The 27,871-nt window shown below is 48.6% G+C and overlaps 1 protein-coding gene across 1 annotated transcript; it reads left to right on the top strand.

The window, feature by feature from the left end:
- Positions 1 to 27,825, top strand: TWIST2 (twist family bHLH transcription factor 2). Its single transcript, XM_063161404.1, has 2 exons — positions 1 to 760; positions 27,007 to 27,825. The coding sequence occupies exon 1, from the start codon at positions 249 to 251 to the stop codon at positions 729 to 731; it is 483 nt and encodes a 160-aa protein (XP_063017474.1). The 5' UTR covers positions 1 to 248; the 3' UTR covers positions 732 to 760; positions 27,007 to 27,825.
- Positions 27,826 to 27,871: the final 46 nt, after the last annotated feature.

Below are 27,871 nucleotides of genomic sequence, written 5' to 3'. Positions count from 1 at the left end.
TTCCTCTCTCCAAGACCTCAATTTTTTTTACACAACCTCGGTCCTTGAAATAAGAGCCCTTCAAGCAACCTGGAAAACGTTTGGTCAGCAAAAAAAAAAAAAAAAAGGAAAAAAAAAAGAGAAAAAGAGTCCTCCTGTTTTTCCAAAGGATCTGTCTCAGGAATTTAAAGCACATTTAAGACACACACACACTCACATAACATAAGGAGGGGGGGAAAGGCTCTTCCCCTCCCCTTCTTGCAGAAAGCATGGAAGAAAGCTCCAGTTCTCCTGTTTCCCCTGTGGATAGCTTGGGGACCAGTGAAGAGGAGCTGGAAAGGCAGCCAAAGAGATTTGGCAGGAAGAGAAGATACAGTAAGAAGTCCAGCGAAGATGGCAGCCCCAACCCAGGGAAGAGGGGGAAAAAGTCCAGTCCCAGCTCCCAATCTTACGAAGAACTGCAGAGCCAGAGGATCCTGGCCAACGTCAGAGAGCGGCAGAGGACTCAGTCGCTCAACGAAGCTTTTGCCGCCCTGAGGAAAATCATCCCCACGCTGCCCTCTGACAAACTGAGTAAAATCCAGACGCTCAAGCTGGCGGCTCGGTACATAGACTTCCTCTACCAGGTGCTACAGAGCGACGAGATGGACAGTAAGATGACGAGCTGCAGTTACGTGGCTCACGAGAGGCTCAGTTATGCCTTCTCCGTGTGGAGGATGGAGGGAGCGTGGTCCATGTCGGCCTCCCACTAGCCACCGCCCGGGCCGGGCCAGCCCAAGGGGTAGGTACCCGTTTCTCTTCTCCTGAACGATGCTCTGGGTCTGTCTCCCTCCCTTTGCCCTTTGTGGAATGCTGGGGATGCTGATGGGTTTGGGGTCGCCGACCTGGAGGGCAGCGTAGGCAGGTCCAGTTCCTCCCGCTCCCCCTCTGTGCCGGAGGAAATTCAAATAAACGGAGCTTCCAGGAAGGCAAAAAATGAGATATCTCCAAAATTTTGGGGCGTGGGGGAGGGAAATAATAATCAGCATGCTTTTGCTCTGTGGGATTGGGGAGTAAGAGGGGGATGGTGTTGAGAGCTGGGTGATGAGGGACAGAGGGGAAACCGTCACCGTGTGACATTTGCCAGAAAGCGCTGCTTTGGAGAAGAGCTCGGAGAGGAAAAGGCGATGGCCACAACGGGCTGACAAGGGGATCCAAAACAGCTGCTGCCCCGCTCTGTGGGTGCCTGCACCCCAAAAACCCCAGTGCTGAGCCCCGTGGTGGTCACATCCCCTCCCAGCTGGGGGGCCGGGGGTCAGCAGGACCCACGCGGGGCTCGGCTACGGGTTCGCCCCAGGTTGTGTTTCTCTTAAAAGAAACAAGCAGCAGATGTCGGCTGCAGTCCCGGGCTGTGCCCCTTCCCCCTCACACAGCAGAAAGCAAACAGACATAGGAGAAAGCCTGCTAAATTTTTGGGTTTGTCCAGTTTCCCTTCCCCAAAGTGACGGTAAAGCAGCGGCTGGCGTTAGGTGCAGTTTCTTATTTACTCTCCTCACCAAACCCTTCCTCGTCACTTTCCATTAGCAGAAAACTACTTCCTCTTCAGCTGCCTTTGTAATATTCTGGGAGGGAGGAACAAACAGTCAGAAAGGAGAGGGGAAAAAAGCCTTTTAATAACACCCTCATCTCCAGCTAATTAAGCAGAGCAGCTCTGCGTAGTGTCAGCCAGAGTTTGGGTCTGGCCGGGCGCTGTCTGGTGCTCCCTACATAAAACAGAGCCCACAAACCCATTTCACCAAGCAAACACTCTGATGGGACATTTTTCCCCGCCACCCTTATGATGTAAAAATGAAATAATTTCATCATGTGCAGAGTTGAAGAGGAAAGTTTATCCCAGCCCATTGGCCGGGCTTGTTTAAAGAGGCAAATCCATCTTTGTTCAGTCAGCAATGAACGGCCCCTTTGAATAAATAATATATAGAACCAAGCAAAAACTTGATGCAACTGCAGTGCCTCACTTCAAAAAGGTAAAAAATTGTGAAACCAGGACTTACTAGTGGCGTAAAACGGACTTAAAACCATCTTAGATGTAAATGTTTCGCTTGCATCCTGAAATGGTTTGGAATTTGCACTTTGGTGCTGGAATTAAGTTCTTCTAGTGATTCCCCAAAATACGAAAAAAAAGTCTAAAAATTGGTTATTCTGCCCACTGCAAGAGCTGCCTGTTGTTTCGTTTTATTTAAATAGGTAACACTGTTGTTGTTGGGTTTATGGCCATCTCTGGCATTTTTATATTTCGCATGTCGTGCCCCGATTTCAACTGCAGAAATCCAAATCTGAGTGGGTTTTTCAAAAGCAAAACCCTCCATTTATACAACAGAGAGCCTTTTCCCATGCTAATCTGGCTAAAAAACTGCAGCAAACAGATTAAAAAAAAAAATCCCCACACAAAAACCCAGGCTTCTTGTCAAAACCAGATGTAAAATGTCCCGAACACATATTTCTTCAGCAGTTTAGATTGGCTGAATAGGAAAGTGCTGGGCTGGAACAATGCATTGATTCTGTTGTTTCCCAAATGATGTGTTGCCATTAGCCAAGGATGGTTGGAAATCTGTTATCTAATACACAACCCTCCTAGCACACGGGGCAAAACTTGCCTTTTTTAAACCGTGTTTTAGGCCCCACGTTGGTTAAATTATTATTAACATTGCTCTGATGAGGCAGATTTTATGGGTAGGTGCTCAGATTGTTCCCATCTCCAAAAAAATGTGTGGATATAACGGAAAAATCGCGATGCAGAACCAAACCACAGCACGTTTTGCTTTGATTTGGAATAAATCGGAATTCGGCTCCTTCGCCATAACCCAGTGCTCCGAGGTGGCTCTTGCAGAGGAAGATCCCAAACTTTGCCCCTTTGCCTGTGCCTGTGCTGTGCAGGAACACGCGTGTGGTTGGACTGTTGAAAAGGTTGTTGACAAATGGCCTGGTGCGGTGCGGTGTCAAATTCTATCGTTTATGGCGACAGAAATTACGGCTGCCAGAAAATAAAAAATAAAGCTACAACGAGGTCCTCAAGAAACCCTTGAGAACAGGCAAGTTTAGTTGGGTGGTGGGACTTTTTGTGGGCTGGAGGGGAGCAGCCTGTGCTGCCCCAATGGACAAAAAATCCATAAGAAATTGCTGTGTGGGTTTGGGATCAGCGCCTGCCTTTCCTAGGGAGTAGGAACTGCAAACGTGGGGTGAGGGCCGGTCAGGCTGGGCTGCCATCCTCGCTTTTCCTGAGGTTTTGGGAAGAGAGAAGCAAGGAAAGGTTTTCTCCTTAGGGGAAGGCTCATTCCCCTCTGGCTGCAAGCAAAACAAAAATCAGAGGAGCTGTTTGATTAGAAAATCAGAGCCTTGGGAACTGGGAAAATGCCACCTGGCCCCTGTGAACGTCAGCAGGCCGCTGCTGCTCGCTCCCCTGGCCACGAGAGCTTTTCCTGTTCTGCTCCATGGAATTCCAGACAACTGACTCCGGGAGTTGCAGGAGAAACAGGCGCAGATTTTGCACCTCTAGGACTGCAGTGGGATGTTTCAGCCAAGCCTTCCTTCCCCCCAAAATCTCCCCATCCTCACCGCCAGCACCTGCGCCCTTCCCCTCGCAGCCACCTTTCCCTTTTGCTTTCGAAATGTTCCACAGGCTCTAAACTGAAAAAGAACAAACCAGGAAAAAAAGTATATTTCCTGATATTTGTTTTGTTAGGGATTAAACCTGTCCAGCTGGGATGGCAGGACCAGCAGCAGCACAGCCCTGAGCCCCGCACCAGTAAGACCAGTCTGCTGCTCCTTCCCACTCACTGGGGACGAGCTCTTTGCGTCCTCTGGGCTGGCACTGGCACTGGGAAATGCTTTTCCCACCTTTTCCATGCTGGAGAAGCCACGTTTAATGCGTGTGTTCAACCCAGAGCCCTCATCCCATCGCCCCTTCAGATTTGCAGGGCTGTTTCCAGTATAAAACACCAGCATCCTATTTCATTTTTCTCCTTAAAGGAGCAAACAGATGTTATCTCTGCTGGCCCTGGGAACAAAACCTAACTCTATAGTGTCTGCACAGTTAACTGGGGGTGTAGTGACACTGGAACGAAGCCCTTTTTTGTCCCAAAAGCCCCATTTTTTTATACGCATCCCTCAAAAAAATGTAAATAAGTTTCCTTGACAGGAAGAATTGTAAAGTTTGGTATTTACATTAATAGCCTTGTAGCGGCGGGGAGGGGTGGGGGTTTCATCTCAGTGCATTTAAAAAGCCCAGCAAAATGCATTTTGGATCCTCTGTTTACGTTCGTGTCTTTCCTTGGGAAAGGATAAATCTGTTAGCCAGCAGACACCAAACACGCTGCAGTCAGCCAAAAACCGCTCAGGCTCGGGGATCTTTGAAAAAAAGGGTGCAAGGGAAATGCTCCGGAGAAGGAGACATGCGAAGAGACAAATCTGCCAGGGGGCTAGACGCAAATAAATGAATTACCCATCAGAAAGAGCTGGAGACACGCATGGCGGAGGGAAAATGCAGGATCGGGTTCGAAGGAACGCTTAGAAAAGTGGTAAAAACGTGTTATTACTTAATCTGCTGGAGGCAGAGCTGCGGTGAAACTCCTATCGGGAGAGATGTGCGTTGAAGGGTCATTAAGGGAACAATCGAGGCAGACATTTGGGCTAAGTAGACCTAATTTGTCTCCAAATTAGTCATCCTCACACCGCTCGGCTCTGCAGAGCAGCCCTGATTTTCAAAGCATCCTCATTAAAACGAAGGGAGAGATTGAAACGCTTCTCCTGAGCAGCCTCCCCTTCACATTCCTTCCTACGGTGCTTTTTTGGGGGCATAATTCCTGCAGTTCTAGGTAGCGGTGATAAATGAGCCCTGGAGATCACAGCGGGCTCTCACAGAGCTGGGACAGATCCTGTAACCACCGCTGAGATCTCTTTTGGGGACATTTCATGTCACTCTTTCCCCCGGCAATATAATTATTTTTATAGCCGTAGCCCTCAGAATCATTTCCATGTGCTTCAGCACGGCTTTGAAAATCTCCGAGCCCAAACCCTCCAGAATTTATGTCTTGCTGGAGAGCTACAGGAAGGGTTTGATGAGGCCACGAACGTGGAAAGGATCGGCACCAGAGCCCCGAAACACAGAGCGAGCTGGAAATGCCGTCAGGGAATTACAGCTGGATGGGGAAAGCGGATCTTTCAAGGACCCTTTTCACCCCTCTTCCCAGGTTTTGCAGAAAGTTGGGAAGGGGGGAGAAAAAGCAAATTGCTCCTTGTAAGGTGCTGATCCCACCAGACACCTCGGTGGCTGCTCGGAGCTCCTGATTCCCTTCTTCAGGCAAATTTGGAAGTGACGAAAACCAAGAAACCATCCAGCTGGATATTAGCAGGCTCGCGCTAATTAATGATCAGTTCTCAAGAATTAAAACAGTAGAAATATTTGCCAGGGATTAAAAAAAAAAAAAAAAAAAAAAAAAAAAGGAAAAAAACCGAAAAAACAAACAACAAAACACCAAAACAACACTTGGCATCCCGGCATTAATTAGATTTGTAGTTGTGGACGATGACCACTCAGCAACAACAACTAATCACACAGAAAGAGCAAATTAACTCAGCCAGCCCATAAATCAAGGCAAGGCAGCCCTTGCCCTCAGACCCATCCCTTTAACCACTTCCACACCAGCCCCGATGTCCTTGTCCTTCCCCTGCCAGTTGTGCAGCAAAAACGTGGGAATCAGAGCTCTGCGAGCTCTTTGGGATGTGCTTCTCCTCCTGCCTTTGGGGGGTAAAACAGAGGATCCCTCTTTGAATTTTGTGATCTGCCACCCAGAGCCCAAGGTTATCAGTGTTTAGCAGGAAGGAGGGTTTTCCCTCGGGAATGGGGGAGGACAAAAAAAAAAAAAACCCAGTCTTTCTCTGTCACATCAAGGGAAGCCGCGTCAGGAATTTGGAGACAGGTTCCTTGCAGGAGGAGGGTGCAAACGGGACAGAGAGGTTTGGTTACCACTCCCATAAAAACGTGAAATAAGCGGCAACAACTCCTAAGTCCTGCTGTTAACAGAGGGCTCTAAGTGGCCATTAGATCCCTGAATTCTCCGGATTTGTTCCCTGGCTTCTCCGGGTCTTTTTTGTGGAAAAGGTCTGCTGATCTAGTACTCCAAAACGAGCACAGGAAAGGCAGCACGGATTCTTCATTTCCAAACCAGCGGCCAGGGAGTGTCTGGCACTGCCCAGGGGCTGGGATCCACCTGGATCCAACCTCTCTAATTGCTATAATTAAGTGATTTGGGATTTTAAAATTTAATTTTTTTTTACACCAGTGCTTCGGCAAGGGGTGGGATTGAGGAAGATCCGCTCTCCCCCAGATCACAAAAGTGGTCAGAACACCAAAACAGAAAATAATCCTCGCGCCCTGCACTCTGTGGTGAGCGACAGTCCCTGCTCTTCCTCCCATCTCCTCTCCACCTTTCAACCACAGCCTGGAAAACAGAAAAAGGAGGAGGTGGGGGCGAGAGAAGAGACAGATGTCTACGGGTTCAGCTTGAGATATATATTTACTGGAAGAGGTCCAGTAAGCCTGGCCTAGCTTTAATTGAATTCCTAATAAGATAGTTTTGCCTTGTTAGCTGCCACCCCCAAGAAGCATTTCCTTTAAGAGTTATCAGACCTGCCAAACACATGCTTTAAAATGCATGAATTGGGTTTTGGGTGAGTTTAGCCACCAGAAATCCTCGTGCAGTCATTTATCTGATTATGCCCTCGGTTTTAGCTGTTCAGGCCTCCTTTAAAAATCATATGTTTGTGCTTAAATGTAAATAAACCCAATTGCTCTGCTGAAATGGGGGAATCACGGCTGTGCTGAGCCTCCTATTAAAAATAATTAGTTAATCCAGCTTGGAAAATTCAGTAGGGTGGGATGAAGCCAGGGAGAAGCTTTCATAGGAAAAACAGCATTTTGGGTGGCTGGGGTGAGGGGGTCGCCAAGGTATCCACCCAGTGTCCCCAAAACCAAACTCCTCAACAAAACTAACCTGACAGAGACACAAAAACTCACATTTCAGGCTGACCCTTATGGCAAATTTTATGCACATCACGATGTGATTTCTCTGTGTGAGAAATTCGGCTCCTTAGGCAGAATTTCTGTCTGGGAGGAGAAACTCAGAAATGCAAGGAATAAAACAAAGAAAATAGTGGACTTGGGAAGAAGATGAACTGGGGGATGCTTCCCAGCAAACAACCTGGCATTGGCAACTGCAGACAAGCCACCTTGTTAAGGGAAAAAAGGAGTTTATAGTTTAATCTACCAGCACAAAACCCACCTGGGCCCACCAGAAACTCCAGTACCATCACCCATGAATGCTGTCATGACCACGCTTGCCCTGAAGCACAAAAATCCCACCCTGAATTTGGCCAGGACAGAGATGCAACAAAATTTATTAATGATCCCTTAATCAAAGGGGTTTGGATGGGGAAAACAGGTTATCTATTTGTCCCAGCTGAGCACTTGCCCCCCTGTCCTTCTCATGTGTAGCCCACCGGGATGCCCAGTACCACCTCCACCCCGTAACCCCCCAAAATTCATCCTACAGGCATTTTTATGCCAGTTCTTGTGAGTTTGAGTCTTTCTTCCCCCAAACACACAGGTGAGCTCGCCCATCAGTGGGCTCCCGAGTGTAGGATGAATGGCAGGAATTGAGCCTCTGCATGGAAGCAGAGCATTTTCACCCATGGTAGTGCTTCTGGGAGCACCAGGGAATCACCCCCTTGGAAATTTCCCAGTGAGAAACCAGGGCATAAAACCACATCATAAAAACAGGCCGGATGAGATAACAGCAGTTTATTAAAAAAGCATTCTGCACACAGCATATTAACTTGTACTTTTGCACATTATATAAGATGGCTATTCTGCGTATTTTAATTTATTTTGCTTAATTATCTTGCCTGATAAGCCCAGGAAATTTCTGATAGCACCAAGCCCTTTTTGCTGCAGTAATTGTGAGCGCGGTGCTCCGGGCGCGGCCTCGCGATCTCCAAAGCTCCTTTCCAGCTCCGTGGGGGTTTGTGCACAGAACAACCCGACATTTTACAAGGGCTGTTTCATCCCTGACCCCAAAAGGGGCTGTTTAAGAGATGCAGCACTAAATAATCTGTTTTATACCAGATGGGGCTGAAATGTTTGCTGCTGGAAGGGAGCTGGAGTGCGGCGGAGCGGCCGCGTTCTGTCCTCCATGGTGGTGTGATGAGCTTGCACTTGGGTTTTGGGACTGAGAAGAGTTTCAGGCTTTTGAACTGTTTAAATCAGCTCGGACCTCATGAACAGGGGAGATCAGAGATCCCTCTCCAGTGATTCCCTTGGAAATTTACAATCAATCTGATGATCAGTATTTCTTGTTGTAATGCGCGCAAATGAATAGCTCACCGCTGCTTTTCCTGTTCACTCCAGGGAAGCTGGTAGTGGAGAGCGCCTCAAAAAGACCCTGTCACACCAAACCCACAATTCCAGGCACCCCCAGGGCAATGCCACGTGCCCAGAAGGCTGAGGGTAGGGAATTGGGAGCTCAAAACACGCTGATTTTCAATAGGACCGAGTTAATCTGGAAGCTTTCCTCCTAAGCGCTGTTATTTTGTAAACCAGGCAATATTTCACTCCCAAGGAGTGGAAAAAGGTAAATATTTTAAAGTTGCCGAGGGAAACAGACACGACTGAAAATTGTAGCTATTCCTTAACTGTGCATATTCGTGGAATTGTAAGATTTTTCAGGCTAATAATGTCAGAATCAATTTGTGGAATCATATGGTTTTTCGGGATAATCATGTCAGAATCAGAGAGAAAAATCTCCTGGCCTGAAACACAACAGTCTGAAATCTATTCCCGCTTTTTCATACTGGTTTATTGTTCTCACATATGCATCACTGGCTCATTTTCTGCTGCAATTAGCGAGGTTTTCATGCCCACTGCAATGCCCGAGGTACGTGTACAAGTCCCAAGGACACTCACCCCTGCTCCTCCAGAAAATAAAACCTCCTGTTTAGAGCACATTCAGAGCTATTTCCTAATGCCATCATTTCACCAGCTGTGAAATGTATTTTTGTCCCCCAAATGCTGTTTTTCCTTAATCTTTTGCTGAAATGCTACTGCACAGTTTCTCACACAGCTACAGCCACATTTATGTTGTTTGAAGATCCAAAAGCTCTTTCTGGAGAGGAAATCCATAGGCTCCCCCCCTGCCTTGAATTACTCATCCACTGCACTGCTCAGGCTGCCTTGCAGCTTCTCTGCAGCTCAGGCACATCCTTAAAATTGCGCACGGGGCTAAAATATTCCAAAAACCAGGAGGGTTTGGGCCGTTTGTGAAAGAGGGAGAGGAGGAGATGAAGGTTTCCTGGAGCTGTCACAGGGAGCCTGGGCCAGAAATCAATGCCTAAAACTTTTCAGGGGGAAAGCTGCTGGGACAATTTGGGACCTGGGTGTTTGGAGCTGCTCCACTGAGGTGCAAACAGGGACAATGAGGCACAAGCAGGGCAGAACTCAGGAGAGTTGTGGCCCTGTGGCGAGATTTACCCCCACTCCCAGCTTCTTCCAGGAGAATGCCCAAGCCAGGAATGCCAAACCACCCTCAATGACAGTGCTGGCACTGCTGGCACCCCAATCCTTAACCCTGGTCCCCTCTCCAGCCCCTCGGAGCAGGAGAGGAACCCTGGATATTTGGGCTCTCCCTCTCCCTGGCTGCCAACATCCCAGCGGCATGGAGGGATGCAGGGACACCAGGCTTTGCTCCAGCAGGTCCAGGAGGCATTGGATAGGACTGGGAGACAGATGAGGCTGCTCCGTTTCCATTCTCTTAGGAAACTTAAGAATTTTTATAAAAAAGCGAGCGAGGATTTGGCAGCGAGCGGAGGGTGGGGATGCCTGCCAAGGCCTGGACAGCTGTACCTTCTTCACTAGCAAGTTGTGTGATCAGCTAGGGCCGTGCTGAAAGCCAAGAGGAGTTACCAGAGCTGCCACATCGCATTTGGCTGATCCTCCCTCTGGGAGACACCTTAAAGAAACAAACCCACCCTAAGAGCTCCGCCAGCGCCAGCACAGCAGAACCGGGGGTCACCCCACAGGCTCGGGGTGCTGCTCTGGTGTTTTCCCCGCTTTGCCTTTCCCCAATTTGGGATCCAAGATGAGGGGACAGGGGAGGAGGAGACTTATCCGAGGCTGTTTTTCCATATTTTGCTGGCGTACCGAAGCCCTGCCTGCCCCTCCCGAGCTCGGCCGGACCTTCCCGACAGCTTGAAATAACCCAGGAAATTGTGCAAAGGCTGCGGCGGGCCCGGCCCGGCCGGCGTGAGGGAGGGAGGGACACCAGGCCCGGCAGCCAGCACCAAAGGTGGCACTACTGCACCCCACATTGTAAAACTTTGTTCTGCTGGGCTCTTCAAAGTACCAGGAGTGTCACAGCAAACAGAGGGAGGGAGGTGTGATGGGCTGCGAGGGGATTTGGGGAGAACCGATGTGACTGCAGAGCCCCAGCCGCGGCTGAGGGAGCCTCCCCTCCCGGCAGATAGAGGGACAAAAGGCTCTCAGATGAATTCTTAAACAGAAAATTATCCCCCCTTTCCTTCGAGAGAAAAGCAAGAGATCTATCTCCAGGTGTTACCCCATCCCCTTCATCTCCAAGCACTTCCCAGGCTTGAAGATTTCACTTCAAGCTCATCACTGAAACAAGCTCCAAAGGCTCCCCTCGCACAGCCTGCCACGTGTATTCCCATTCCCCTCACAAAGCTCATTTTCCCTTGCAAACATCTCCAAAATCTCCTTCCAAGCGCCCGTGCTCGCTCCAAAGCTGCTCTGAGGTGCCCACTCCCCACATGTTTGTGCACAGACATTTCTGGCCACGTTCCTTCCTCTCTCCCCAGCAGCTGCAAATTCCCAGGTTGGGAGAAGGAAAAGGTGGAAAAACCACAGGAGCTGCTGGCTCAGCACCTGCTGGCACTAGAGGGCAGGGTAAACTGCATTAAATAAAGAATCAGGTGGGGTTGGGGTTGCATCCCAAGAGAACATCTCCTGTTTGTCCATCAGGGATATCTGGGAGCAGCTAGGAGCTGTCTCACTGCCCGAGAAAAGGAGGAACCAAATTTTGCACTTTTTGTCAGTGATCATCAGGAGAGCAGACTCCCAGATTGTTTAATTTAGGGTCAGAGTGTGCTTCCACCTTGCAGTCATAGCTGCCTTTCTAAAAGAAAAACTCTTAAAAAAAAAAAAAAATTCTCATTTCTCTGCTGTGTTTTCCTGAGTATGCGATTAACCCTGCTCAGTCCTCCTCTTAACAGGAGATTTTAAATTAGCTCCAAACACAAAAAGCACAGGTTTATGCTTTCCTTTATCAACAGCCACTCCAATAAACAACCCCAGTTTTTAAAGATGACTCCAAGAAGGTCAGGCAGCACAGTCATTTCTAGCAGGGAAAAACCACACAGAGCTGGCAAGGCAATTCGTGGCCTAAACACAAGGAACAAAACCTCCCAGGTCAGCCCTAATCCTGGAGGACAAGCATCCTCCAGAGCTGCTGGTAGCCACAGAAAGCATCTGCCCTTCCCTGAGGGACTGGGTTTCTTAAAAATCCAAAGACTGGGGTGCCCACAGGGCTCCTGCAGCACCTCAACACAGGCTGAGACCCCAAAAACTGCACAGAGAGCTGGCAGGACCATCCTGAAGATCCTGGGGCAGGGAGAGGAGAGGGACAAACCCCAAAATCTGAAAGATTTCAAGGATCACTTAGAAGAGAGTCACTAAATGCTGCTGGGCAGGAGAAATGCAGGGGTTTGATTGGGATTTGGGAGTGAAAATGTCTCAGGTCTGCTTTGCTGCTAAGGAACAAGGTGGGGTCTGTAACTCCCCACTGAAAAAAGGGGGTTTGAAGTGTCAGATTTTACCCTTTTCTGACTTAGAAATGGGGTAATTGAGAGGCATTTTGAATTATTTTTTTTTTATTTTCAGTCTGATAAGAATTTATGCTATTACAATCAGAAGTTAACTATTTCTCTAAAGCATCTAGTTAATTTGTAAGGTTGTTTTTTTTTGAAACTTGTTTCTAGTTCTATTCCTCTCTCAATAATGTTTGTTTTATTCAAAATATTCATTAAATATACCCCCAAAAATAAAACCACACACATACACATGGAAGCACAGCAAATTGCAGAGGCGATGGGTGAGGAGGGAGCCCCCCAGCTTGCTCCCATCTGATCTGGTCACCTCCATCCTGTTTTCCACTGCTTTTGGCAGGCAGCAGAAGTGCCACGGGACACTGAGGCTCTTTCCAGCTGATGCCCTGCTGGATGGTGCCTCAGTTTCCCCTCCAAAAAGCAAATATTAACTCTTGCAGTGCCCGCCTTGCCCCTCCCCAGCAGGCAGGACCTTGCCAGCAGAGGGACAGGATTCACGTGCCACCAGGGCTGGATTTACATTCAGCCCTTTCGATTCCTTTCACAGCTTCTCATCTCAGAGATCTGAATTGCAGATGTTGCTGTGCCTCACATTTGGAGGGGGACAAAAACGGAAGGAAAAAGGTTAAGCAGCTCTGTGAGTCACTCCAATACACGACCTACTGTTGATTTAGAAACCTACCTCGGCTGTAAATACACAATAAGCTTCTCTGAAGTGTTTAACCTCTTGTATTCTGTCCAGAAAAACTAATAAATGAGAGCAAAACATCCCTCCTGAGTCACAGAAGCAACAAAACTGGAAAACCCTGCCGTGGGTTCAGCTCTGAGGATAAAGTGACCCAAAACAAGTGACCTAAGGAGGGAGGGGAAAAATAAAAAAGAGGTATTAGTGGGGCAGATAATGAAGAGAGCAGGCTGTGCTGCTCTCTGGGACCTGCTCCAGGCAGCAAAGGCAGGAAAAAACTTCCCAAACAAGCAGAGAGAGGCTGTGCCATGAATAAAATAAAATACACCCCAAACCAATAGCGGGACTCTGGCTCCACAGGCAGCCACTTGGTGCACCCAGACTCTCCTTGGAGTTGCACAGGCTCCTCACACCCATCACAACCCCGAATCATTTATCCACAGGCTGCTTTTCTGGGGCTTTTGGGAGGCAGAGGGCATGTCAGCCACATAACTGGGGAAGGGCTGGGAGAAGAATTGCAAGCAGGAGAATTAGCTTTGCCACAGGTCTTGCCATGCCTCAGTGCCAGGGCAGCTCTGGAGAGGGCAAGCTGGGCATGGAAATGTCCTGATTTCAGCTTTGGAAATGTCCTAATTCTAGCTTTGGAAAGCCCTGTGAGTTTTGGAAGGCAGCTGAACCATCCAACCCCCCCCCCCTCCACACACACACACACACACACACCACCCCCCCAACCTCAAATATCTTGTTGAATCATCTTTTGTCTTCAAAGCAGAGGGTGTAGCAGCGGAAGGAGAGCCTTCCCTGGGATTTGAGGCACTGAGTGGGAGTTGAGAGAAAGGCCAGCATCTGCTGATCTCAGGGTACCACCAGGAGAATTCTGCACCAGGATCCCGAGGAGGTCACTTGGGCTGGAGCCATCCCGAGGCCTCCGGCTCGAGCAGGATCCTGCAAAGTGACTGAGGGGGGCTGGATAGTCCCAACAACCCCAGTGATTAAAGGGAAAGATGATGAGCCAGCAGTTCCAGCATAAATCAATCAGGCTGGCCTTAAAGATTTGGGCGTGATTTAAATCGGCAGAGCTGTGGCTCACAAACCACCAGAGGTTTTTGTAGGGATGGGGATGCTTCAAATAAAAATAAAAGTCACTGCTCTGGTCAGCACACAGATGTAAAACTCAGGGTAGGGAAAACTGCTTGAGTAGTGCTGCTGGATAATTCAGGCCCAAATACCTCTTGGAGTAATTTTCCTCCGGTCCCTCCTTATTCCAAGGCAATTTCCAGTTCTAATCAGACATGAACTAAGGCAGGATTCCAGAAATTTTATTTAAAGCTCTTTTTTTGCTTGTTTAGAACTCAAAGATTAGGTACTCAAGCTTTTCCACATAAAAACCAAAAGATGGAAATTTACCCTATTAAAAATACTACATTAACTGATTAATTAAGTTAATAATCTGTTGGGGTTGATGATGAGCAGACTGAAGTTAAAGAGACTTAGGGCCCCTCCAGAGCTGGGAGTTTTTTGAAAGACACCAAGTTTTCTTGATCCTTTTGAGAGTTCCAGCCTAAACTCCTATTCAGCAGCCTTTATCATTTAGTTGCTCTTTGGCTCTCTAGGAAAAACTAAAATCCCTGACACACAAGAGCAGCATAAGTAAGGATGAAGCAGCATTGTCAAGTTTGGAATGCACAGCTCAAGTCCAGGTGAAGGCACAAGTTGGTTCAGAGCTGTCCCACGCTGTCTCCATGTCTGGTTTCAGCTCCTTTTCCTGGCAAGGAAAATCCCACAGGCATTCCCTTGCTCAGCCATCAAGATGATTTGGCTGGATCTCACCAGGGAGCCAGGCAGTGAGTCCCCAAAAATTAAGCCCCTTGTCCCCAGCCCATGCACACAGGAGGATCTTGGCATCCATGGAAAAGGGCAGCAGATCCCCTCAGAGCAGACACAAATGACCAATTCCTGCAGCCAGGGCCTGGCTTGTGTAACCAGGCACTGGAGGAATAAACTCAGGTCTTTTCACCCTCAAAGATCTTTCAGCTCCCTTCCAACCCAAACCAATCCACGATTAATGAAGCAGAGATGGAAATCATTTGGAGGAGTCCAAGAGCCTCATCCCCTGGACTTATGGCCATCCCAAAAGCAGAGGTGGAACAGCAAAGTGAGGAGATGGGAGCAGAATGAGGATAATCTCTGGAAGGAAAAGCAATGCCAGCAGCTCTCCTGATGTGTTTGGAGCTGGCACAGTCCTGCCAGCCTCCTTATTCCAACCCCACAGAGCTTGGGAACAGCATGCAAACACTTGGAAGGGAAGGAAGAAACCATTTAATAAGTCTGAAATAATTTTCTTACAAATTCATTAGCTATTATTTCAGCTGTGTGACCTCCTGAAGGGACTTTCTAGAGGGCCAGATTATGCAGTCAACTGAAAATATAAATAAGTATGGAGAGGGCAAAGATCACTTTTTCCAGCCAAAGCGTGTGGGATGTCAGGTTAGGGTTCCTGTCGGGTGCATCCGTGCACTTCCAGGAGGGGAGCCTGGCCCAGCACTTGCATTTCTTCTGCCATTTCAGGCAAAATCATCTCATTTATTGGGGTTGATCTCAATTACTGCTGCTTTTAGGGCTGCTTTAACCTGAATGTCTGTGCATAGATTCACACTGATATTTACTGCTGGGGAAGGGCTGTATTGGAGGTGAAAAGTGCAGTGCACATACAGATACAGATCTTCCCCAGCCCTGGAAGTGTCCAGGGCCAGGTTGGATGGAGCTTGGAGCCTGGGATAGCAGAGTGTCTCTGCCCGTGGCAGAGGGAAGAACAAGATGAGATTTCAGGTCCCTTCCAGCCCAAATCATTCTGTGATTTTCTGGTATGGTGAGACCCATCTGTGCCTGTGTAACAACGGCAACTAGGAATTTCAAAAGAAAATGTTAATGGGTAAATGATAATGGGTAAAAAGCACACAGAGGAGTGAGAAGTTCTTAAATTGAGTCACCCCAGACATTCTCCACACCCAGATATTTAATGGAATCTGGGATCACAGATCATCTGTGTGTTGTGTGCGGAAGCACGAACACATTTCTCTAGACAGAGACAGATCCAAGCTTCCCTATTCTCTCCCTGCATTCAATCTCATTCCCTAATAAGCCTCTAAACCCTCATTTCAGTCACTAAATGTAACACCCAGCCTCCCTCCCTTCACAAATATCACACGCTGGTTTAACCTGGAGAATTCCAAACTTAAACATCTTGTACTGCAAATGTAAACCGTGTGTAAAACTCAGTTGTACAGAGCAGAAAAGCTGTTCAGCATCAACCAGAGGTTCCCTTCATCCCTGGGCTTGAAAAAACCCAGTCTAGAGGAAAGTGTCGGATCAGACGACCTGTAAAGGTTTCTCCCAACCCAAACCAATTTGAGATTCCCTGAGCTGCAAACCCGAGCAGAGGAGCCCATCAGCAAGTTCTGAGCAAGCCCCTGGCTCCCAGCAGCACCAGCTTGGCTCAGCTGGGCTCAGCTGGGCTCAGCTCTGCCTGCAGCGGAGCCCAGAGAGAAGAAGCACGGCCAAGCTCCAGCACGGAGCCTTTGTTGGGAGCAGATGCTGCTCCTGCTGCTCCCCCCAGAGCAGGGATTGCATCAGTGCCACAGGTTATTATCCCAGCGGGAACCTCGCAGGGGTCACTCGCCGAGGCTCAAACAAGCCCAGCTTTTGCAGCTGGCAAACCTAAACAAGGCCAGCCAGCTGCTGCCGAGCTGAGTCAGCCGCGCTCGCTCGTCCACTTAACCCGTTCCTTTAATCACCCAAACCCCCAAAACCTGACAACTGCAGACAGGAGAACGCACATCTGCCCTTCTGCAGCATGACAGGCTGGAAAGGACCGTGGAAACCGATTTTCCGGGGCTTTTTTTCCCTCGGCTGCTGAGTGCGTGCTGCACACAAATCATGTTCCTGGGAGTCTCTGGCTGTGCCTGCTCTGAGTCAGCAGAGCATGTGCTAAACCCCAGCCGGCCAGCGGGGCGAGCAGCTCACACTGAAATATTGAACATGTGATTGCATCCTCTGCTAAACACTGTCCAGCTGATCTGTTTGCTCCTTGAGCAGCTCACACTGAAATATTGAACATGTGATTGCATCCTCTGCTAAATGCTGTCCAGCCGGTCTGTTTGCTCCTTGAGCAGCTCACACTGAAATATTGAACATGTGATTGCATCCTCCCTTAAACAGCAACCAACCGATCTGTTTGCTCCTGGAGCAGCTCACACTGAAATATTGAACATGTGATTGCATCCTCCCCTTGCTCCTTGAGCAGCACACACTGAAATATTGAACATGTGATTGCATCCTCTGCCAAACACCAACCAGCCGATCTTTTTGCTTCTCGAGCAGCACGCACTAAAATGTTGAACATGTGATTGCATCCTCTGCTAAACACTGACCAGCAGATCTGCCTGCTCCTCGAGTGTGGAGGTACCAGTTGTGGGTTTCTCTGTGTCTTGGTTGAAGGCACTTGAGATAGTAATTCATGTTTGGACTCAAGTGTTTCTTATTTCTTATCAGTAAAACAGTCTCACTATTGTGAGTTCTGCAGCTTTTCATTAGAAGGCACAAAATGGCCAACAAGCTCTTGTTACAAGGTGTTTTAAAGCTAAACCATCCAATTAAGAGCTGACACCTGGATTATTTCCCCTTTTAACCCAATAACTGATCCCACAGAGCTGCAATGGGGGCTTTTCTGCCCAGTTACAAAATGCCACCCAAACCCATGAAGAAGAATGAGGAAGAAACCCAGGATGACACCCTGTGCCCTCCATCTTGCTGCCACCCACAACATACTAAAAATCCCAAAACCTCAATTTCTCACCAAGTGATACACCTACACTACTCTCTATTTCACACTTCTGTGGATTCCAGTCTATCTTGAACTCTAGGACACTTTCTCCACAAATGAGGGTCAAAGTCAGTGCTGCCCTAGGGGTCAGAGCACCCCAGAGAAGACAGAAAAATATTCCCTGTGCCCTGGGTTTCCCCACTCGAGCAGCACACACTGAAATATTGAACATTTGATTGCATCCTCTGCTAAACACTGCCCAGCCAATCTGCCTGCTCCTTGAGCAGAGAGGCTCCACCTCTGCACGCTTCTTCCTCCGAAAATTTGAACTTGGTGTTTGCTCCCCTTTGGAAAGCAGCAGCAAGGGAGTGATAACTTTGTTTTACCTCTAAAATCCAAAAGTGTGATCAAAAGGTGACACAGGAGATCTGAAGGGATCTATTGATAGGAAAGGGACAGGGAGCAGCAACACAGACAGCAAGCAGAATTAAACAAGATTCTAGAAATCATTAGTCTGTCATTGCTTCAGGAATTAGACCCCTCAGGGTGTCCATTGATGGGAGGGGAGGCTTTTGGAGCAGAGCAGAGGGTTGGGAAGCTCCCTGCGCTATCCAGGCTGGAAACTGAAGAGAGTGTGAGTAAGATCTGGCTCCCTGTCCTGCTCCCTGTGGTTTGCCTTTGGACCCATGGAGAAGTTTCAGAGAAGCCCATAAAGCAGCTGGCCAGCCCCATGCTGGGCTCAAGGCAGTGGTGCTGCTCCTGGGAGTCTTGGAAAGATGATTCATGGATGCTCAGAGCCCGGACAGGGAGCAGGGGGGATGCGCTGACCACAGGAGGAAGATGGCAGCATCCAAACCTACAGAAATAAACATTAAATATCCCCACCCTGACCAGCCACTGTGCTGATGCCTGCATCAAGTCCAACTCCTGGCCCTGCACAATGGACCCCAAGGAATTGGGCATCCCCAGGAAGCCCTTGGGAAGAGGCTGGCAAGGAGAGGAGGAAGAAGAGGAAAGAGAGGGGTAGAGATGATTATAAACACCAGGGCAGGGAATGGGCTGAGTACCTTAAAGGACTGGGGCTGAAATCCAGAGGGCTTGATGTAAGAAGCCAAGGTTTAAGGGTTTTAAACCTGCTTTGAATGGGATATTCTGTGATTCTAAGCATGGGTAAAGCCATCTGCATGGAAGGCAGCAGCTGTAAAGTTTAGGAAAAACAACCGTACTGTGCAGTATTTGCACTAAAGGCTGGAAGAAATGTGGGGCTGAGGAGAGATGTGGGAATCAGGGTGGCTTTTGCCAGGCTTGTGCTGTGCTGATGTAGCTGCCAGGCCAAGGAAAAGGGAGAGAAAAAGCCCCGGGGCAGGAGGAGATAAGGCAGGCAGAGTAAGCCAGGCCTGTCACACCTATTCAAATTCCAACTCACTTTCACCATTCCCAGGGTGCCAAAACCCCAATCCCAATGATTTACCCCAGCCCCACAAAACCCAGAGTGGCTCACTCCATGCCGAGGACTCCTTCCCCCAGCAGGATTGTTTGTCAAATAAAATACAACTCCCCCTTCACGAGGGCAGCACCCTCTAACCCCAGGTATTTTAAAGAGTTGAGCAATTCTTGCAGTAAAAAAAAGATCAGAGGGCCTTTATTGACTGCAGCAGGGTTAAGCCGGTTTATTCCAAGTGAGAATTTGGCCCCTTGACTTCAAGGAAGACATGCTGATTAATCCCAGATGGAGATCTGGCCAGGCACAATCCCTTCCCAAAGTCCTGGGGCTGAATCACCTCCACTGCTCAGAGTCCAGGGAGTTACTGAGGAACAAGGAACAGCACCTGCCATGTGGGAAACACTGAGGATGGGACCAGGGAATTGGGATTGAGGAATTTAGGGACCTTCAGGGTGTGCCTTATAATGGGGGGAAGATGCCAGAGTAGCATCCTTTCTCCTGCAGACATCTGGGAATGTCACCTGGGATGGGAGTCTAAAACCTGGGCATTGAGCACAGTGGGCAAGGAGATGGGGAATCTTCCTTGCTTCTTCCCACTGAGGGCTCCATGTGGTGTTTTGTAAGGATCCATAAGAGTAAAAACAGGATTAAGTCCATTCATGCTTCAGGAAAAGCTGCCCCAGCATTTCTTTGGCAGTTTTGAGAAGCAAACACAGCTTCATTCCTACTCCAAATGCCAAGAAAAAGGATCTTTTTTCAGCAATCATTTCCAAGGCTAACTCAGGACAGGCAAGATTTTGCTTCCCAGAGTTGTAGGCACAAATGCCATACTTTTTGCAGGAAAGGGTAAAATCCTTTACATGTGTGCCCATGGGGAGATGGCAAAACTGTGGATAAACACCAGAATTCACCAATTCCAAGGCGGGTATTGATGAAGTTTTGGGTCCTAAATGCAGAGGGGGTGGTGGAAAGGCTTGCCTTTGGCCAATAATATCTGCTCTCCTACAACCTCCCCCACCAGGGGCAATTTTTTAATGCAGGAACATTAAAACTTCACAGCTGTGGCCTGCCAGTGTCTCTCCCCAAATTCCCCCTGGGGGTCTCTGGCCCAGGTTTGCATGGTGCAAGCCAGGGGGACTCTTGCTGAGGGCTTTGCGTGCGGAGGAGTCTCCTGAGGAGGGGGGAAACGCCTGAGCTCCCGGCTCCCCGCTCCAAGCTGTGTTTGTGAGGGCCAGCATCTGGAGCGGGGTGGGAGCCGAGGGCTGATGGGCAGCAGCACACGTACAGCTGTGCACATCTGGCCCGCAGGTGTCTCAGCTGCTTTGTGTCAGGGACGTGAAAAAGCACCCCGAGTTCCCGGGGCAGTCGTACCTGTCCCGTGGATTGTTCCCAGAAGCCCCCAGAATTCTGTGGGTTTTTTGTCTCTGCTTTTCAGTGGGTGGCCCCAATTTTTTTTTTTTGTTTGTTTTTCCATTATTTTATTTGAAAGAAGGAGTTTAAACCCTAGATGCTTTTAAAACAGGGGGGTTGTGTTGTTATTAATTCCACTGGCATTAATCCACGCAGCTGAGTCAGTCATAATGGATGGCTGTCATCCTTCCCCTGATTTACTCCTAGGAGTAAAGGTTACTATAGAGCCTTTGTGCTGCACTGGTGAAAAAAGCTGAGGCTGCTCCTCTTTATGCTCAGCCACAGGTACAGCCAGACTTGCTCCCAAAATATTTAATCTGTGCAAGGACAGGCAAAGTGGGAAAACATAGGAAAAGTCTCATCCATGGGGTAGGAAAATCCCAGAGCATCCCACAGGGATGCTGCTGCTGCTGCTGGGGTTTGGGAACTGCAGCTGCACACAGGAAAACTGTGAGAGCAGAGGAGCTGCTGGCTGAGCAGGCCAGACCAACAGAGTTCCCTTGGAAAAAGAAGAAAGGCACAGATGTATATGTTTATTTTTAGAGAAGGTGTCTTTCCTAGAATTTGTATTATTTTGGCAGGAGCGCTGAGGGGGTGGAGGAAAGGTTTCCCTTGGCCAATAATATCTGCTCTGCTAAAACAGGGTGGAGGCAGGGGGGTGTTCTCACAGCCCAGTTCATATCTCAGTTGTGTTTATCCCTGTAGAGGCATAGAGGGACCAGAGACCATGTCCCAGTGACCACCAGCTTTGTCCTAAATTAAATCCAATTAAATTCTCCCTCGGGCTGCCAGCTGTGTCTGTGCAGGGTGGGATATGTCACTGTGAGCATCTCAGCAGAAGCAGATGGATCACCTGTGACAACTCCACCCTCCTTCTCTGATTTCCAGCAGCCATTCCCACTGCTTTGGCCCCGTTTTGGGAGTGCATTTCAGGCAGTGCCTGGCAGCTGGAGCCCTCCTGGATCCGAGAAGGCTGCAGGATGTGGGACCTAGGAGGCAGAGGAAGGTGGAAATGTGGCCTCAGAGCCGCTTTTTAGGGACACATCAGTGTCTGTGCAAGCTCTCCTCCCCAGCCTGGGTATTTCCCTGGAGCTGCCCCAGGAGAACACCTCGTTCCCTGCCCTTTTGTTCCACACCCCTCTCCTGTTTTTGGTGTGGGGCAGTGGATTTGAGCCAGAGAAAGCGATGATGAGCTCTGCTAGCCAGGAGGGCCGGCAGGGGCCACTCCTGCCCCTCTTTGCCCCCATCCCTGGCCCAGGAGATGCCGCTGGTGTCCCTCAGTGCTTGTTCCCCCAAACCACCCACCAGGCAGCCAGGCGGCTCCTGGCTCTCGCAAACTACACGGGGCAGCTCTGCTGCTTTTCCCTGCTCCGCTGCTCATTAGCGGCTTCCGCCCCTCGGCAATTCCGAGCTGCCATTCCAGTGATGTGCTGCCAAGGTTTTCAAAAGGGGGCTCCCACAAACCTGCCTCCTCCTCCTCCTCCAGCTGCCACCAGCCCTGCACGGCCTGTGGAGGAGTGCAGGGCTGGGGGAAACGCGCCGTTGCTGTTTAAAGCTTTTTTTTAATGTTGGTTTAAAGCTGTTTTTATATTTGTTTTAACTTTCTGGTGAGGGAGGGACGCAGCACCTTGGGGCCAACATTCCTGGCTGCCCAAATATTGCTGCAGGGAGGCAGAACCTAACAGAGAACATCTGAGCATCCCAGCAGCAAAGTGCTTCACTTGTCAGCATTCCCTTCTCCTCCCTGTGGTGAGCACAGGCCCACAAGACTGATTTTAGCTGAATTTGATCTTTTAGTTTGATTTGACCTGAAATGTTGAAGAATTGGCTCCTTCTAGGTGTTTTGGAAAACCTTCCCAAAGTTTTTCAATGGGAAGTTGTTGAGCCCACAGGTAGAAGCCATTGAATTCCTCTGCTTGGTGAGCATCCCTCTCTTCTTCTCAAGGGGTTCTTTCCATTCAAGGCCAGGTTGGACAGGGCTTGGAGCAACCTGAGATAGTGGAAACTGTCACTACCCATGGCAGGGGGTGAAATGAGATGGACTTTAAGGTCCCTTCCAACCCAAACCACTCTGGGATCCTATGGACAACAATAACCCTTTCTGCAGCTGTGTGAGGGGGGGAAAAAAATTATTTAAAGCAAAATTACGGAGCCATTCCTGGCAATATGTGAGAGGAGCACTCACAACTGGAGCTCTCTAACCTCGTGGCCGTGCTCCATCCTGCTCCAATGGCTGGGAGCAGACCTAGGCAGGAAGGACCAGGGCTCTCCCCTTGGCTTCTTCTTGTGGCATCACCTCTTTATGATCCCCCCTGGACAGTGAGGTGTCAGCAAACTGATGCACAAGAAGGTGTGGAGAGGAAGAAACAGCCCCAGGGAGAGGAGACAAAGCCCCAGTCTCCATTTCCCCATGCCACACACCCATCAAACTGCTCCTGATAACAAACTGGGGAGCCGCAGGACACAGGGAGGATGTTTCACCCCCAGCCAGCCATGGGCAGATAAATCCCCCAAGCTCTGCAAAGGCTGGGCTGACTCAGAGAGACGCTTCTCCCCGGGGCTCAGGAATGAGCCTCTGCCAGGGATGTGTTTTGAAATGGTTTCCCAGCTGTAAGATGCACATAATTGTGGCTTTGCCTTCATCTGGGAGACTTCAAGAGCGGATGGTTGATAAGGATGGAGCAGCAGAGGCAGCGCAGCCCGAGCCAGGGGATCTGGTTTCAGTCTGTCCCTACCCGCAGCATTCGATCTGATTTTGGCCCTCTCACCACCCCCTCGCACGGACACAATTATCTGAATTCCTTTCCCTGCTGCTTCCTCCCCTCTGAAGCCTTGCAGCCTGCTCCTGCTGCCTTTTCCAGGGCTCCCTCCTTTCCTGCCTCAAGGGATTTCTGCTGGGTTTACCCTTTCCTGGTAACACCCCAGAAATCAAGGGATTTCTTCTGGGTTTAGGCTTTTCTGGTGGGAAACATCCCCAAAAAAAAAAATCAAGGGAATTCTGCTGTTTTAAGGTGCCTTTTTTTTTTGTAAATTGAAACATGCTTATATTTAAATTAAATAAGCTTAAATTTAAATGATTTTGAGCATTTTAAACTTAAACAAGGCCAGATTGGATGAGGTCCCGAGCAACCTGGTCTGATGGAAGGTGTCCCTGCCCATGAAATGGGATGAGCTTTAAGGTCCCTTCCAGCCCAAACCACCCTCTGGAGTGGCTGCCATCGATTCTGGCTCCAGGGAGAGCTGAGAACTCTGAGAACTTCATGAAATAATTTGGGAACATGCCTTCAGCAGTGATCCTCCCAGTCATGGGGATGCCATCAGCAATTTTGGCTGTTTCCCACTCTCCCCATACCCTGAAACAGCTGGGCCGTATTTTTTATTTGCCCACAAGACAAAAACAAGGGCAACAAAGGAATCAAGGCCAAGTGTCCAAACCTGACCATGGATCTTTTGATTGCTCTGTGCCACAGGGCTTTTTAGGGGAGTTATTCCCAAAACAGCTAGGAATGATGGCTCCTGAGCCCAGGAATGGGATTTGAGTGATTTTCTAAAGCAGGAGCATCACCTTTTGTGCTGTAACCCAGCATTGCTTGAAGCTACTGGTGAGACTATTCCAGAATAATTTTTTACACTAGAAAGATGAGAGATTCAGTGAGGAATAAAATTCCTCACTCTGAGTGTGGTGAGGCCCTGGCACAGGGTGCCCAAAGGAGCTGTGGCTGCCCCTGGATCCCTGGAAGTGTTTAAGGAAGGGCTTGGAGCAACATGGGATAGTGGAAGGCGTCTCTGACCATGGCAGGCATGGAACAGGATGGACTTTACAATCCCTCCCAACCCAAACCATTCTGGGATTCTATGAATGCCACATTTTCCTCACCTTGACATGTTTGCTCTGTCCCATCTTGTTCAGGCCTTACCTCTGAGAAGAACCAACCCCACATGGGATTTCTCCTTCCCCATTCACCCTAAAACGTGCCTGGGATGTAGGGAAAGAAAACAAAAAGGCCCTGGGGGCAGAGCCTTTTTTCTACACCCTCAACTTTAAAAGAAATTGCAAAAGCTACCTTAAAAAAAAAAAACAACAACCAAAACCAAAACAAAACAGCAAAACCCACCAAAACCAAAAAACCTAAACAAACTCCAGCAGTTTTCCTGCATTTCACATTTCATTTGCACTCTCAGCCATGTCACGGAAATGATTTCAATCCTTTTGTAACCAAACCCACCCCAATCCTGTATAAGCAAAGGCCTGGGGGACCTGTTGGGAAATTTCCTGCAGCCAGGGCCGTGCTCCTGCTGCCACCTTCCATCAGGCCAGCAGCTCCCTGCTCCTGTGACATCCATGCTGGGCTGGGCAATGCTTCAAAAACAGGGAAAAATGGATCAGCAAAGGCCTCAGACAGAGGAAGCTGTGCTGAGGCAGAGCATCACAGCTGGGCTCTGTGTTAGGATAAGAGAAATGCTTGGAAATCCCCAAGAAATCCCAGGAGAAAGCAGTTCCCATCCCTGGGAGTGTGCAAGGCCAGCTTGGATGGCTCACAGAGGTTTTTGGGGCATTTTCGCTCTTCCTCAGCCCTTCCTTCCCCCTGCAATAGCCAAACAGGGCCAGGTTGCTGACATGAGGATCACATGCCAGATTCAGAGTGTGATTTCAGAGTGTGATTTCAGAGGGATTTCAGAGTGTGATTTCAGAGTGTGATTTCAGAGTCTGATTGCAGAGCCTGATTTCAGAGTGTGATTTCAGAGTGTGATTTCAGAGTGTGATTTCAGAGGGATTTCAGAGTGTGATTTCAGAGTGTGATTTCAGAGTCTGATTGCAGAGCCTGATTTCAGAGTGTGATTTCAGAGTGTGATTTCAGAGGGATTTCAGAGTGTGATTTCAGAGTCTGATTGCAGAGCCTGATTTCAGAGTGTGATTTCAGAGTGTTATTTCAGAGTCTGATTTCAGAGTGATTTCAGAGCCTAATTTCAGATAGTGATTTCAGAGTCTGATTTCAGAGTGTGATTTCAGAGTGTGATTTCAGAGTCTGATTTCAGAGTCTGATTGCAGAGCCTGATTTCAGAGTCTGATTTCTAAGTGATTTCAGTCTGATTTCAGAGTGATTTCAGAGCCTAATTTCAGAGTGTGATTTCAGAGTGTGATTTCAGAGTCTGATTTCAGAGTGTGATTTCAGAGCCCAATTTCAGAGTGTGATTGCAGAGCCTGATTTCAGAGTGTGATTTCAGAGTGATTTCACAGTGTGATTTCAGAGTGATTTCAGAGTGATTTCAGAGTCTGATTACAGACCCTTATTTCAGAGTCTGATTTCAGAGCACCATTTCACAGAATCACAGCACAGTCTGGGTCGAGAGGCTCCTCAAAGCCAATCCAGTTCCAGGGAACCAGCATGAGGTGGAATGTGGCAGAGCCATCCCAGAGCTCCGGAAAATCTACAATCCACAGGGCAGGCCATCACCATCCCCTCACCATAACAGGGAGAAAAATCAGCCCCTCAGCACCGAAGTGCTGTGGAATTCCCAGTTTTCTCCAGCTGGAGGTGGAAACCAGAAAGAACCAGTGGGAAGGAGCAGCCTCAGGGCAGCAGCAGCCGGAGCAGAGGGTCCTAGCCAGGGTTAAAGACATCAGCTCTGCCCCAGGAGCAGCTTTGTGCTGAGCTCTCTGCTCTTGGGTGGGATTTAAAAAAATCCCTGGAACCAGACCAGCTTTTTATCTGGTTTTACCTCGGTTTTGTGTCAGCCATATTCAGAGAGGAGCAGGGCACAGCAAAACCTCGTGTGACCATCCTCCACCCCTTCCTTCTGCTGGCTGGAAAAAATAATAAGTTAAAAAAAATAAAATCAGCAAATTGCTCCGTGGTATCTTCCTCCTCCCTGGGTTTCGTTTTGCTTTCCTGGAGCCCTCCCTGGATGGGGAAAGGGTCAGCCTGTCATCTGTCAGACGTGGGCATCCCCAAACCACCGGGAGAGGTGGAGCTCTCCAAAGTGCTCCTGGGCAGCCTGACAAGTCCCCGAGCTGGTCTGCAGAATGTGGTTGTAATTAGATAATTAATAACTTGGAGAGGGAAAGGAAAGGAAATCAGCTAAATGGAAGCTTTCCTCAGTGGGAGGAAATAATTATATCTGCTTTTTGATATCTGAGCTGAGGTGGCTTTGCTGAAGGCAGGAACAGCACCTTGCCTGCAAAGCCATCCCTGCCCTGAGCAGGAGAGGGGATCCCAGGGGCACTGCTGGGTCATGGAGTTTGTCCCACAGAATTTACCCTGCTCCTGGAAGGGTTCCACGCCAGGTTGGAGCAATCTGGGATAGTGGAAGTTGTCCCTGCCCATGTCAGGGAGGAGGAATGAGAAGAGCTTTAATGTCCTTCCCAACCCGAACCGTTCTGGGATTCTGCTGTTTTGATGGATACATTGCCCCTGCCTAGAGATTTACCATTTTAAACCCCACTGCAAACCAAGCTGTGACATTACCAGACTCTGAATTTAGGCTGTCTATCCAAAAGCCTAAGGAATTGTGCTTCCACTTGCACACTGGATCTTGCCCAGTGCCTGGATTAACTCCACGCTGCTGGAACCAGGGGCAGGATTCAACACCTGCTGATGAACCACAGCCTGGATTTGTAGGGAAAAAGCCCTTCCCACACAACCTAGCTCAGAAAGATGTCCTGCATTTTTTGGTGTATTTATTTATTTTTCTTCTCTTTTCTTTTTTTCTTTTTTTTTTTTTCCTTTTCTCCAGACTGTCCAGTGTCTGCGACTGAAGTGGAATTGGGATATATCCAAGTTTGTAGCTTCTGAAACCTTAAAAACCTCAAGAAAACTGGTCCGAAAGACCCCTCTTGACCTCCCTCGCTCTGAACTCTTGCAGAGCATTTCAGACTGAGTAGCAAAACAGCACCCAAGAGAAGGGGCTGAGCCTTTGCAGCATCTCTCCCCAGAACGACTGACCAAAGAGAGAAGGAGAAGCAACATTCCTGCTTGTTCATTGTTGTTGGGGTTCTGTGTCTGTCTGTCTGTCCGTGCGTTTGGTGTTTTATCGCTAATTTTTTATTTTATTTTTTTTTTCTGGAAACAATCTTAATTCAGGAACGCATTTATGAGGCATCTTTGGGTTCGAGTTTTACTTCCCCTTAACTGTATTCTTCTTTTTATTTTTAATTTTTTTTTTTAAATTCCAAACCTGATTTCTTGTACAGTCATGGCAAAACTGGACCAAGGCTCTCAGCAAAAAGACGAAAAGAAGGAAGAAAGCCCACCACTATGCCCCCAGCTCCCTGCATGAATTGTTTCAAGTACAGCCTGGATTACAGACTGCCCTCCACACTCTGCCACCTCTCCCTTATTGCTCCATGATTTGCTACCGCTCATCCCCTTCCCCCTTTTTTGATTTTTTTTTTATTTTTAAATTTTTTTTTTTTTTGGTTTTCATTTTCTGTTCCAGTGTATATGTTGCTTATTTGTTTTATTTATTGAGATATTTTTAACGAGCTAAGAGACTGCAATGTCGCTGTGTATACTGCTTCTCTTGCCAGTAAAAATAAAGATGTCATGCAGCTACCGAGGGTTTGGGATTTATGTTCTTGACTCCACAGCCCCCAGCAGAG

This window comes from Melospiza melodia, chromosome 8, assembly GCF_035770615.1.
Source record: "Melospiza melodia melodia isolate bMelMel2 chromosome 8, bMelMel2.pri, whole genome shotgun sequence".
In the NCBI taxonomy this organism is placed as follows: Eukaryota; Metazoa; Chordata; class Aves; order Passeriformes; family Passerellidae; genus Melospiza; species Melospiza melodia.
This window is presented reverse-complemented; position numbering and strand designations above follow the sequence as displayed.